Below are 13,828 nucleotides of genomic sequence, written 5' to 3' on the forward strand. Positions count from 1 at the left end.
AAATGTAAAAACAATGAGGAGTCCTTGTGGTACCTTAGAGACTGTGCCACAAGGACTCCTCGTTATTTTTACTGATACAGACTAACACGGCTACCCCTCTGAAACCTTCAGAAATGTGTTATAGATTTAAAATCAGGTCAGCACATGGCTGTCAGTGGTAAAACAGAAATCTTATACTGATTCCATTATCCCACAGATGGAACTGCTCAGTGTGTTGGTCATTTATCTACCATTAGAACATCCTTCAACGTTCTTTTGCATTATTTTAAAAACTGGTGGAAGTTTACTCATGTGCTTCAATCTCAAAAACTTTCAACTTCTAATGCTGCTCAAATGGAATAGTGTGTATCCAGATTGAAATGAATTAAGATAGCTTCATCACACTGCTTCATGAACCAAGAACGATCCGTGTTCTCACTCAGTGAATGCCATATTGCTAGATAATATTATTGAAAACTCACTGAGAATTTTACATAAATGAAGGCCTACAAAGGAAAGAACTAAACTAATTTATTATGGTGATTAATATTAATTTGTTGTCCAAATTTAACTTTGGACACGGAAACTTTTTATTGAGTTTTCCTTTCCTCTTATATTTATTGCAAGGAAGGTTTAAAATTAATCTTTTATTATATAATCAGAAAGTCTTAGTTTGCTTTCCTTTACTGATGCTTTACATTTAGAGGTGATGGGACTTTTAGTGGAAGGTCAATATTAGTAAACAGTACTTTGAGTGATGGGAAACCCACCCAATAAATTACCCCCGTTATTTTAATTTCAGACCATCATTATTTACTATATGTTGTCAAGTTAGCAACTAGAAGGATTTATAAATGACAGTAAACCCAGTATGAAACAGGACTCTTGTGCACTTATTGTTAATTTCAATTATTTCAGACCTTCTGGGCACACATCAAGTTTTTTTTTTCTTTTAATTATCAAAATTCTCATGATTTTTTCCACCAAAAAAAAAAAAAAAATGCAAAAAGCCCTCCAAAATAAAACAAAATAAATTTTCATCATGTTTTGACTAGTTTTACTCATATGTTTACTAAGGCACCTAGAAGGATCGGTGGATCTAGCTTACTGAGTTAATATCAGATATATTGATTCTACGCTGAGTTATATGCATGTTTCAAAAACAAAATTATGGTTGCATTAAAGATTTTTTTTAAAAAAACCCTCAAACAATATAAATTCTGGAATTTAAAATCTCTGTGGTCTCCATACAATGGCTCCTGTGAACTTTCCAGGATTGGTGTAGACAGAGGAGTAGGGTGCACCAGAAAGGAGATTTACAGCCAATGTTTTTAATGGCTCATGAACTTTAAATTGAACTGTTGTTCGGGAGGAATGTTTGGATGGTGCCCCCAAACCTAAAGTCTAATATAAACATTAAAATAAAATTCCAGGAAACCTCCTTTTCTACATATTATTGAGACAGGATTTGAGTTCTTCAGTGGGCCTTAAAAATTTAGATGATTTATTCTTTGATACTTTCAAAATCTAGGCCCTGATCCTCAACAGATGTAAATCAGTGTAGCCCTATGCATGTCAACAGAACTTTGATGATATATGCCAGCTAAGATTTTGACCCCTGATTTGTAACTACGAACAAAGGTCTAAGTAATTAAAGAGTTGAAAATGTTTAAAAACAAATATATTCTTAGAAAATAAACATATACTTTACTTTAAAACAGACTTACTGGGAAGTGAAGGTGGAGTAGTGCTTGTTGGAACCAAAGTTGGTTCTGGATAAATACTTTCCTTACACTGTCCACTTATCAGTCCAATGTCATCCAGGGCAATATCACTTAGACCTGGTTTTTTAAAGGCATCAAAAATAACCTGAAATTCATGGAAAACACAAATTTAGAATGTAATGCTAAATTATCTAACCCTCTGTGCCTTCAGAACAGATTTCCCCTTCTTTCATGCATTTTTTTTTTTTATTTCTACCATAATCTCTGGTCTGGAATTCCACTGGTGGGTCACTAATGAGAAGAGATAATTCCCTGCTAGAAAACTTTGTGAAACAGCACTACACAAGACTAGATTGTGGCTTATGCTTACAAACAGAGAGATCCTCTCATTTATCCCCTATATATCAAATGAGTCAGGAGATTTAATACACAATTCTATAATTTCATTATCTATTATAATGAAGTTTCCACACACAGAATCTGAAATCATTATTGTTCAAATTCTCTACTGGCCTTAATTGGCTTAGCTCCTTTGATTTCCAAGGAGCTGCACTAATTTAATCAGAAGAGAATTTACTGTTGTTATTGTGCCCCAAACCTACTATTACCTACAGCAGGCCTATTACCAAACATTAAGCGCTGGTGATCTGAACAGCCAAATGCAATATTCTTCATGGTGTTATAAGGAAACCCAGGTTTCCTGGAAAACTGATTATACCTTTATTACAAAAGCATTTTTTGCTCAGATGGTAACTGCAATCTTTAGCATTCTTTTCTGGCAGTGGTTTTGCTCAAATGGCTGCTCATCTTCACCACCATAACAAGACTAGTCATCCCTAATACTTATGGAATGAATTTGTTGTCTAATGCAGAATAGCTGAAAGAATTACCTAGTGTAGTTCTACTATAGACTAATTCTTTTTGATACAAGTAGAATACCCAGCTGGATATAAAAAACATTTCCTTTTGAAGCTAAATTCAAATATATAATTATGTAATTAATTGGCTGAACTATTTGGGAATCTAAAGTTTCTGGTCGAATCTCATTAGGGACAAATGCTTCATATTTCATTCATTGTCAAGGTATTTCAACTTTCAATCAGATTTGGATACGTTCTCAGATTTCCCTTGCTGTGACAAAGAGCTCTCTTTGGATACAAAGCTGGCAGTCCTCAGACAGCAGTAAGTCTCCCTGTCCTACCATATCAACAACAACAATAATTTAAACCCTAGAAAATACAAGGTCCAGTTCTGAAGCCCCAGTCTTCTGCATACTAATAATTATTTGACAGTAAGTGTTAGCAGACAACAAAAGATATTGCTTTTGCAGATGTGGAATACTGCAAACAGTTCCAAAAGTTGTTGGAAAATAAAGTGAAAGAGAGTTAGCTTAAAGTAATAAAAAAGATTAATAGCTTAACAAACCTTAAAGTCAGATGTTTCATTTAATGTTACTTGTCCATAATTCCAGTTGTTTCCATAATTTCCTTCTTTCTGGAAAACTGTCTTTTCCATGTTATTGCTATTCACGATGTTAATACTTAAACGATAAACGTTAGTACCATACATATGATACCTGGAGGGGAAATACCAAGATTTTATATTATCCTATCAGACTGGAATTCATCCAGATGAGTGAATAAAAAGAAATATCATACTGAAAATACTAATTCAAGCTTTTCATTGCATAAGTAGCTTTTTGAAGTCAAGACGGGTCAAAAACTAAAAGGTTTTAATGTATTTTCACCCAATACATTCTGTGAATTTGTTTCTAATACCTCACCAATATTTATAAATTTCTACAATACAGGGTATCAAAAGAATATCATATTCAGACTCTGATAACTGATATTCTAAACGCATTTTGATTATGACAGCATCCCTCCAATATGTGTCACCAGACTTCCAGCATGTGTCATTCTGAAGGACTGGCATCTGAAAGCTCAACAAGCTAGAATGGTTTTATAATATGAGGTTTTAAGCCTCATGACTTCATTATGGGTCTTTGGCTGCTAGCCAAAGGTTGTTAATCCCTGCTAGGCCTGATTCAAAGCTCACTGGAGTCAATGAAAGACTCTTATTGACTTCTGTTGATTTGGATCAAGGCCCATATTGTAATTTCTTATGGAACTGGATAGTTAGAGACCTGGAGTGAAATCCTAGCTGCAAAATTCCCATTGACTACATTAGGGCCAGGATTTCAGCAGAGGAATCTCTAGTTTGTCATGGAAATCCAAACTCTTTGCAGAATTGTGCTGCACTCCTGCTGCGTGGTTAAGCCACGTTGTAGACTTTGAACCAATTGACCAAATAATTTATGACAAAAATACATTTACATATGATTTCATTCTTAATTAAAGGTTATACTTAGTAATTATGTAACTTGCAGATGCTTTCTAACGTACCAAAAACTTAGACAGAATTGATCTGAAGCCGGAACTAAAGGCAAGCTAAAAAGCCGAACTCTCTGCTGTCTCGCTGCAACTCCTATGGGTGTTGAAATATAAAATCCTGTAAAACAGTAAATATCTTTCATTGGCTATCAAGTTGATGAAGTTTGATGATGACACTAAATTATTATGGTCAATAAAAAGAATCGGGTTAGTAAAAAATACCAGAAACATCAGTGTTAACTGCAGATAGAGCGAAATACACGGAAAGACTGGGGAGTGTCACAATAGCAGGTGAAAATGTAAGTGTAAAGTTATCCATGTTGGTAAGCAATTGATTTAAAACTTCTTATATATTTTAATGGGCCCTTAACCTGCACAATGACTGAGCAACTACCCAAGGGGTGAAAATCTGGCCCCATTGAAGTTAGTGGGAATTTCACCAAGTGGGGCAGGATTTAACACAAGGAGTTTATAATGAATTAATCAGAGACTGCCCTTATGACAGTTGTACAGGCTTTTGGAGGGAGATTATTTCCCACTCCATACCCTCCATACCACATAATGGGATGTGCGGGGGGAGGAAAAAAGATTGGGACAATAATTTGTCGTAGCTGGAAGCAATATCAACATGAAACATACATTGTTTGGTAATGTGTTTGCTAGAGTTATCTACACTAATTCTTTGAGGCTAGGAGCCCAAACTTTCTTTTGCAATGTGAAAATGATAAATGGGGTAAAATTAAGTGGAGAAACACTCTCATTTCAGATCAGAAAGACAATGTTAGCCACAGAATTAAGAGTCCTAAAGGTGAAATTCTGGTTCCAGTGATGTCAGGAAGAAAACTTACAGATGCTAGGATTGTATTGTATAGACTCTATTGTATAGATGTTTCATGTCTGCAAGATTCATTCAAATACATAAAAGATTGGTTTGTAGAATGAAATCCAAATCAGGTCCTTCATTTCTGTATTGATTTAGAGATGCTCATAATCATAGATTCGTAGAATCTAAGATCTAAATCCACTGTGATCGTGTAATCTGACCTCCTGTATAACACAGGGCATAGAATGTTCCGCCCCACAAAAAAAGTCCCTAGAGAATATCTTTTAGAACAGCATCTAATCTTGATTTTAAAATTGCCAGCAATGGAGATTCCGCCACAACCCTTGATAAATTGTTCGAATGGTTAATTACTCTCACTGATAAAAACTTATACCTTATTTCAGGGGCGGGCAAACTTTTTGGCCCGAGGGCCACATTGGGGTTCCGAAACTGTATGGAGGGCGGGCGTAGTGTATTAAATTGCTCCCCTTAGGAATGTGCTACTTATGCTGTACTACTTACGGCTACCAGTCCTGGTGCTCTGAGTAGCATGGTAAGGGGGTGGAGACGGGAGGGGTTGGATAAGGGGCATGGGGTACTTGGGAGCAGTCAGGGGACAGGCCTCAATTGGATGGGTCAGAGGTTGGGGGGGCGGTCAGGGGACGTGGAACAGGGGGGGTTGGATAGGCATGGGAGTCCTGGGGGGCCTGTGATGGGGTGGGGGTGTGGATAGGGGTCGGGGTAGTCAGGGGATAGGGAGCAGGGGAGGTTGGATGGGGGTGGGGTTCCAGGGGGTGGTTAGGGGTGGGGGGTCCAGGGAGGGGGCAGTCAAGGGACAAGGAGCGGGGTGTGTGTGGATGGGTCAGGGGTTCTGACGGGGGCAGGTGCCAGGCTGTTTGGGGAGGCACAGCCTTCCCTACCCAGGAGTAGTATACTAAATTGCTCCCGTAAGAATGTGCTACTTACGGTGTACTACTTACGGCTGCCAGTTCTAGTGCTCCATAAGTAGCAAATTCCTACTGGGAGCAATTTAATACACTATACGCTGCCCGGCAGGAGCTCGCAGCCTGCTGCCCAGAGCGCTGGCGACACGGCAAGCTGAGACTGCGAGGGAGGGGCCCAGGGCTAACCTCCCCAGCCAGGAGCTCAGAGGCCAGGCAGGACAGTCCCATGGGCCATAGTTTGCCCACCTCTGTCTTATTTACTCTTTTGTCCAGTTTCAACTTCCAGATATTGGATTGTCTTACGCGTTTCTCTGCTGGATGAAGTGCCCACTATTGAATACTTGTTCACTATGTATGTTCTTATAGACTGTAATCAAAATCATCCCTTAACCTTCTAGTTCTTAAGATAAATAGATTGAGCTCCTTGTGTCTATGAATAGAAGATATATTTTCTAATCCTTTTAACCATTCATGTGGTTCTCCTCTGACCCCTCTACAATTTATCAACATCCTTCTTGAACTCTGGACACCAGAACTGGACACAATATTCCAGCAGTGGTTGCACCATTGCCGAATAAAGAGAGAAAATAACCTCTCCACTCCTACTCAAGATTCCCCTTTGTATGGATCAACAGAACCTTTTAGTCACAGAGCTGCACTGGGAGCTCATGTTCATATGATTATCCACCATGATGCCCAAATCTTTTTCAGAGTCACTTCTTCCCAGGATAAAGTCCCCATCCTGTAAGTTTGGCATACATTCTTCGTTCCCAGATGTACACATTTAGCCATAGTAAAAATCAGTGGCTATTACCCAGGATGGGCAGGGATGGTGTCCCTAGCCTCTGTTTGCCAGAAACTGTGAATGGGTGACAGGGGATGGATCACTTGATGATTACCTGCTCTGTTCACTCTCTCTGGGCCACCTGGCATTGGTCACTGTCGAAGACAGGATACTGGACTGGATGGACCTTTGATCTGACCCAGAATGGCCATTCTTATGTTCTTATTGCTTCAGCTCAGTTTACAAAGCAATCCAAATTGTTCTGAATCTGTGAGGTGACCTGTCCTCTTCGTTATTTACCACTCCCCCAGTTTGTGTCATCTGCAAATTTTATCAATGATAATTTTATGTATTTTTCCAGGTCATTGATAAAAATGTTAAATAGCATTGGGCCAAGAATCAATCCCTGCAGGACTCTACTAGAGACACACCCTTTTGTTGATAATTCCCTATTACAATTACATTTTGAGACCTATCAGAGTTAACCAGCTTTTAATACATTTAATGTGGATCATGTTAATTTTATATCACTCTAGTTTTTTAAATCTAAATGTCATGTGGCACCAAGTCAAATGCCTTACAGAAGTCTAAGTATATTACATCTACACTAGTACCTTTATTAACCATACTTGTTAATTTCACCGAAAAGATGTCGTTAGCTTGACAGGATCTATTTCCCATAAATTCATGTTGAATGGCATTAATTATAATCATCATCATCATCATCATCATCCTATTACGCCTCTGGCATTTAGGGCAGTGACGAAGCTCCTCCACTCCTGTCTGTTTTTGGCAAGTCTTTCAATGGTTCCCCAGCTGTGCTACAGGTTTTTCAGCTCTTCGCCATGTTCTTTTTGGGTGGCCTCATTTTTGCTTGCCTTCAGATGTCCATCTTGTTGCCACTCTGGTGATGGAATCAGTTTCCATCCGAAGCACATGACCAATCCATCTCCAATGCCTCCTGGAAATGCTGGTGCTCAAAACCTCTTGGCTGCACTGCTTCAACAGATCTTGGTTTGAGATTCTTGTGGGCCAAAAGATCCAGAGGATTTTTCTGAGGCAGGTTGTATGGAATGAAGACAGTTTGGACATGTCATACTTTCTCATTCCCCAGCATTTTGCACTAAAAAGTAATGTTGAAAGTACTCAGCTCTGATAAATGTTGAGTTTGGTTTTGGTTTTGTATGTTGATGATTTCCAGACTGTATTTAAGCTCCTGAATGTGTTCCTGGCTTTATTGATTTTGTTCTGGATGTCCTGGCTTGTTCCACCATCCTGGCTGATGGTGCTGCTCAAGTATGTGAAAGTTTCTACATTGGTGAGAACATAATCCTTTATCCATACAGGTCATGGTGAGGCAATATTAAACGTCATGATATCTGTCTTACTGTGGTTGATTTTCAGTCCAATTTGCTGGCTGAATGTATTGAGTTGAGTTTCCTTTTCTTGTATATAGTGTTGGGTATGTGATAGGAGAGCGAGGTCATTTGCAAAATCCAGGTTTCAAGGGATGAGAAGGGTGTCCATTTAATGCCTCTTGGCATGTTTTCTGTTATATGCTGCATTACCCAGTTGATGGCAATGTTGAAGAGGATTGCAGACATGAGACACCCCTAATGTACTTTTGTTTTGACTTTGAGCTCACTGTGATCAACAGTGCATGTAACGTTGAAATAAAAGCTTTTGATGATGTTGATTATATGGAGAAGGATTCCATATGCCCGCAGAATGCACAATACGCTGGTCCTGTGAATGCTAAGAAAAGCCTTCTCAAAGTCTATGGAGTTTATGTAGAATTGCCATTGCCATTCTAAGCATTGTTCTATTATGTTTCATAGAGTGAAAATCTGGTTTGTGCAGCCACGCACTTTCCAAAAACCAGCTTGCTCTTTTCTGAACGCTATCGACTGCCTTTGATATATGCTGGACTATGATCTTACACACTACTTTGCTTGGCACAGATAAAAGTCTGATACCATGCCAGTTATTACAATCACTGAGAGTTCCTTTCTTTGGTATCTTCACTATAACCCCATTGGTCCACCCATCCAGCACCTTTTCCTTTTCCCTTTCCCAGACTGATTAAATAGAGGGGCCAGGATAGATGCTGCTAACTTAGGATTTACCTTGAACAATTCTGCATTTAAGTTATCCTTGCCAGGAGCTTTCCCATTTTTTAAGGATTTGATAGCTTGAATTATCTCTTCCTTAGTTGGCGTGTCTGTGTTGATATCAAGATCTTCTTCTGCCTCCTGAATGTTTACTTCCTTTTTAGGTGGTTCTCTGTTCAACAATTCTTTGAAATGCTCTATCCAGTACATTTCTTGTTCTTTTTTGGTTGTTAGTAGGTGTCCTTGTTTGTTCCTGATGAGAGTGTTTGTTGGTGTCTGCCGTTCACCACGGATAAGCCGTCATTTTGTAGATGGTTCCTTGTTCACCATGAGCAGCTGCATCCTCTGTTTGTGTTGATTATCAATATAATGCCGTTTGTCTGTTCTCACAAGGTGGTTGACCTCCTGGTGTGCCTTACTACACTGCTTGTGGTATTTGTCCTTTAGCTTCCGGGATTTTGTGTCTAAAACTTTTTTCTTCAGGGCTCATCTCGTTTCTATAGAGTTCCATGTGCTGGGTGTAATCCACTCCTTCCTTCCCTTCTGCTGTAGCCTAGACAGGATTCACTGCTCTGTTTATAAATTGTTGTTATTTTGTCCCACTTCTTGTTGATCTCCTCATCTGCATTCCCGTCCTTTTCATCAAGGTCTGCAAGTGCTTGAAACCTGTTCTTTAATTGCAGAACAAAGGATTTCTGTATTTCAGGGGACTTTAGCTTGTCAATGTCATAATGTCTATGTCCCTTGTTTGGTGGACCCTCACTTCTCAGTTTTAGCTTGATGGAGACTCACAAGGTGGTGGTTATATCTGCACCCATTCTCACTTTCACATCCGTCAGTGAGCGTCACCATTTGCCATTGATCATGATATGATCAATGTGGTTCTTATCTCTGTCATTTGGAGAATACCATGTCAGCTTGTGAATTTCATGATGATGAAATAGGGTTCCACTGATGACTAGGTCATTCATATTACAGAAATCAACTAGCCTTTCCCCGTTTTCATTCATGATGCCACACCCATATCTTCCCATTGCTCTGTTGTTGTTTGTGTTGTCCTTACCGACCTTGGCATTCAAGTCTCCCATGACGATAGTTAGGTCGTGGCATGGTACTCTCTCTAACTCCACCTGTCGTGGAAGGTAGAATTTGTCTTTTACTTCTTCATCACTATCATTTGTCGGAGCATAGCACTGAATCAGGGTGATATTATTATGTTTCCCTTTCAGTCTGGCTCTCATAAGTCTGCTGCTGAAGGGCTTCCATTCGACCAGGGAATGCTCCACTCCCTTCTTCAAAAGGGTGGCAACACCCTTTCAGAATTGTCCATCATCCCGTCCAGAATAGAGCAAAATTTCTCCCGAGGCTGCTGTTAATCTTTCTGATCTAATTCCATCTGCTCTCCCTGACACCCAGAATGAGTAAGCTATAGCGTCTCATCTCTGCTGTGACCTGAGCTAGCTTCCCTGTTTCGTACATTGTCCGTACGTTCCAAAAACCAAGTCTGGTTTTTGTCTTGGTATTGAGCACTTCAGTCTTCATGCCAGTGGCTTCCTTTTGGCTTTTCACCATTGGCAGTCATACAGGTCATTGACTCCTGAAGGCCATCACACACAGTAAAGGTAGATTTCTCCGTTGCTGTTTCCATAACATATTTTGTTTTTTATGGGACAGGGTTGTTAGCCCTATGCCTAACTCCCGAACCTGGAGGACCAGGATTGCAGTTTTGTCTGGCCCCTTCCCCACAGACCAATCCAGCATGGTTGAACCTACCAGGAGCAAAAAGCCCCAGCCAACACAGACTCTGGGGATCGTTAGAGCACACAAGCTGTCCCGCCACGACAAGGCATGGACACCAGAGGACCGTCCTTTAATTATTTATTAATCAAGTCCCATATCAGCCATTCCATGATCCTCAACTATATTGAAAAAGTTTTCTTTAGCAGTAGGTGAATGAAAGATTAAATGGAAACATGTCATCCCTATTTTGAAAATGTCTGCAAATATTTCAAGCAATGTACTTCTTTCTGATCCTTGGTTCATTAATTCTCTGAGCAATCTGAATCAATTTGGAGAAACTTGTCCAGTAATACATATAGTTTTACTTTAGAGTTTGTGCTGTTTATATGTATTATTATGTAGCATGCATCATTTTGGCATGAGGCATGGCACCATTTAATACAATATGATGGGAAGAAAGTGAGGTGAGATTTAAATCTAATTTAAGTTGAAAGTAAATCTTTTCTAGTGTAGGTTTGAAGTATTATGCTGATTTGGTTCTGAGGCTTGTTGAATGTGTATTATCTCTTTTGCTTTTTTGGAGAGAAGCGAACAAAATTGAACATTTTTAATATCTGTGTATAATGATGCCAGCTCTTATGTTTACATCAAACGGAGGCAGTAGAAATCTGAATGTTGAAATAATGGTAATATTGCATATAAGAACTGTCAGTTTAGATCTAGTGAGGTGAAAGAGGAAACATCTAGAATAAATGAAAAATTCAGAGTTGAAAATCACTGCCAAGTGCTTTACTAAATGAATTCCATGTTATTTCAACTGATTTGGCTTGCAGAATTTGAGAATGAAAATAAGATACTGTTCTCAAGACTATTTAGGGAGTGCACATTTATGTATTACAGCCAGATTAATACTTTATACCAAATAACGTATTAGGCAATTTACCTCTTTTTCTGTAAGTAATTTATATTTCAGCAAATTACAATTTTCAGCAAATCACTGAATAAATTCTGAATAATTCTCAGTCTTACAAAGAGTTTGTTGTGATTATTCAAAGTGAAATTCAAACTACATTGATTAGTATTGATTGGGCTGACAGATCATATGGGGATATTTTTGTTTACCCATTGAATAAGCAGAAACTTCAGATTCAGTTTTCTAGGATGAGTATTCACAATTACTAATTCAAAATGTGCAGCCCATGAATAGTCTCTATTTGTTTAAAATTAACTTTTTTCTTTGGATGTTCCTTCTATTAAACTCTTTGCTATAATTTGTTCTTACCTGACAAGTTGCCATATGTATGATCATAATCAGGGCCAGACATAAATGGAAAGGTGGGCCCACTAATTCTCTCCCATTCACTATCATCTTCTAAATCTTGACTCCAGTAACAAAAGCCATCTTCAAAATTGCAGTTAATTTTTTCATTATCTGTGAATAATATCAGATAAGAGTGTAAGATTGATGATTTCATCAGCATGTCCAACTGTTCATTTCTATGAAAAAACAGAGTTTGGATTTTTAAGAGTGCCTATGAGGACTGCAACATATGGCCATTTTTGATTCACTCCACTCAGGAGCAACATTATAAAGTTGAAACAGTGTATATGTTTTCCTAATGAGCCTAAACTCCTTTATGTGCTGCAGTATTCATGGAGTTGACTCTAAGTGCTCAAGCACTTAAGAATTCCTTTGATGCTCCATAGCTCAACAATATCCCATTCTCTTTTCTTCCCCTTTCCCTGTGTTCACTCCAGCATTGTTCTTTTGAAGGCTTCCACAATTCTTTTTCTCTCTCACACTATCTTGCTCAGTATTGTTCCCCAATAGGAAGGGGATCTTGTCTTCTGCCCACCATACTTTCTATTGCAGCTCACACCTTATGCAAGGGTTCCCAGAGCACAGGAATCTTGGCCTGTCAGCTGCCTCATGTAACCATATTCTCCCCCAGGGTCATGCCCTCCTCACCCCCATTACTCAAAATGTAGCATCCTAGACAGCAACCACCTGTCCAGCCTATGCCTAATTTTTCCCCTGAATATCTGGAAACATCTAAGCTTAATTCATGTAGTTGTCCTTCATTTGTCACAAACAGATTAGCTACATTCAGATTTTCTTCCAATATGTCTACTGACTGAAGCTGATATGCTCCTCTATTTGCTTTAACTGTTCTAGGACCATCACTCATTGCAATGAGTTAAGCCACCAGTAACTACACAGTTTAATTCACCCTCAAGTGAGCAGATACTGAAGAACAAATGGTAATGCCAATGATCTTCAATTGCTCATTCTTAAATATATTTCTCATGACATATCCACAAGCTTCAGTTTTTATGAAACCTATAATATAGATAATATCATAATGCCTTGATACTATAATCAGTTCCACATAGACAGATCTTAAGGCTACACAGATTCATGTTGAAGTCAATGGAGCTTCAAAGAAGCAGAAGGGCCCATGAATATAGATCCAGTTGCAGAACTGGTCCATAAGATGTATCAGATCATTGCTCTCAATATCTCTACTTTCTCCCTTTATCAACCACAAAATACAGATTCATCAGCCTTTGCTGTTGAGAAATAACAAAGGACAAAAGACACTTACTGCTTAGCTCACTGGTACGAAATGTGGTATATGTTGCTTTGAATCCATTATAATTTTCAGAATAATCTGTAATAAACTCCGCTGTAGCCTTATCAGAAAAAATGTAAACTGTTCCAGGATTAGTCCCCCAGAGTGAAGCTAAGAATAAATAAAAAAGTTACAGAAGGTAATTTGATGTCACTTAAAATGAGTGGTGCTATTATAAAAAGAGAGTGAGTATGACTGTTTCTTTCAATTCTGAATAAATCCCTCTTTACAGAAGTGGTGGCTCTAGCTAAAAAAAAAAACAAACAAAACAGCATTTTTCTAATTAGCTAAAATATAATTACTTTTGTGAGGTAAAGCTCTGCCCTCAGATCTGCACATCCATCTTACTTTAACTTCAGCACAGATGTCAGCTAGTGAACAAAGTACATTTTCTAATATAATAACTGTAATTAAACTGTGGTTGTGTTTAATTGCATTTTGCAATATCTAACTCGTCACATATTAGCTCTTCAACTTCATACTTATTTCCCTATAAATATTCTGGAGTTTTTGATACATGTATAAACTCCAAAACTCTAAGACCAGAAGGTTGACTACATGATTTCATTACTTGAGTTTATCCCCATGGTTTGGTAATTAATACTTTTATTTTTAGAATCAAAGAACTTGAAATACACTATGATTACTTTGTAGTTTTATTTTTTTAATAATGTATACATCATAAAACTATATAAAA

General features: G+C 38.4%; 1 protein-coding gene across 1 annotated transcript in view; it reads right to left on the reverse strand.

The window, feature by feature from the left end:
* TMPRSS15 (transmembrane serine protease 15) overlaps positions 1 to 13,828 on the reverse strand; it is a 101,974-nt gene that overhangs the window by 47,298 nt on the left and 40,848 nt on the right. Inside the window, 5 exon segments of the mRNA XM_054024200.1 lie at positions 1,707 to 1,848; positions 3,129 to 3,279; positions 4,109 to 4,214; positions 11,781 to 11,930; positions 13,105 to 13,242. Of these exon segments, the coding sequence (XP_053880175.1) occupies positions 1,707 to 1,848; positions 3,129 to 3,279; positions 4,109 to 4,214; positions 11,781 to 11,930; positions 13,105 to 13,242 (687 nt within the window).

This window comes from Malaclemys terrapin, chromosome 1, assembly GCF_027887155.1.
Source record: "Malaclemys terrapin pileata isolate rMalTer1 chromosome 1, rMalTer1.hap1, whole genome shotgun sequence".
NCBI classification, from domain to species: domain Eukaryota; kingdom Metazoa; phylum Chordata; order Testudines; family Emydidae; genus Malaclemys; species Malaclemys terrapin.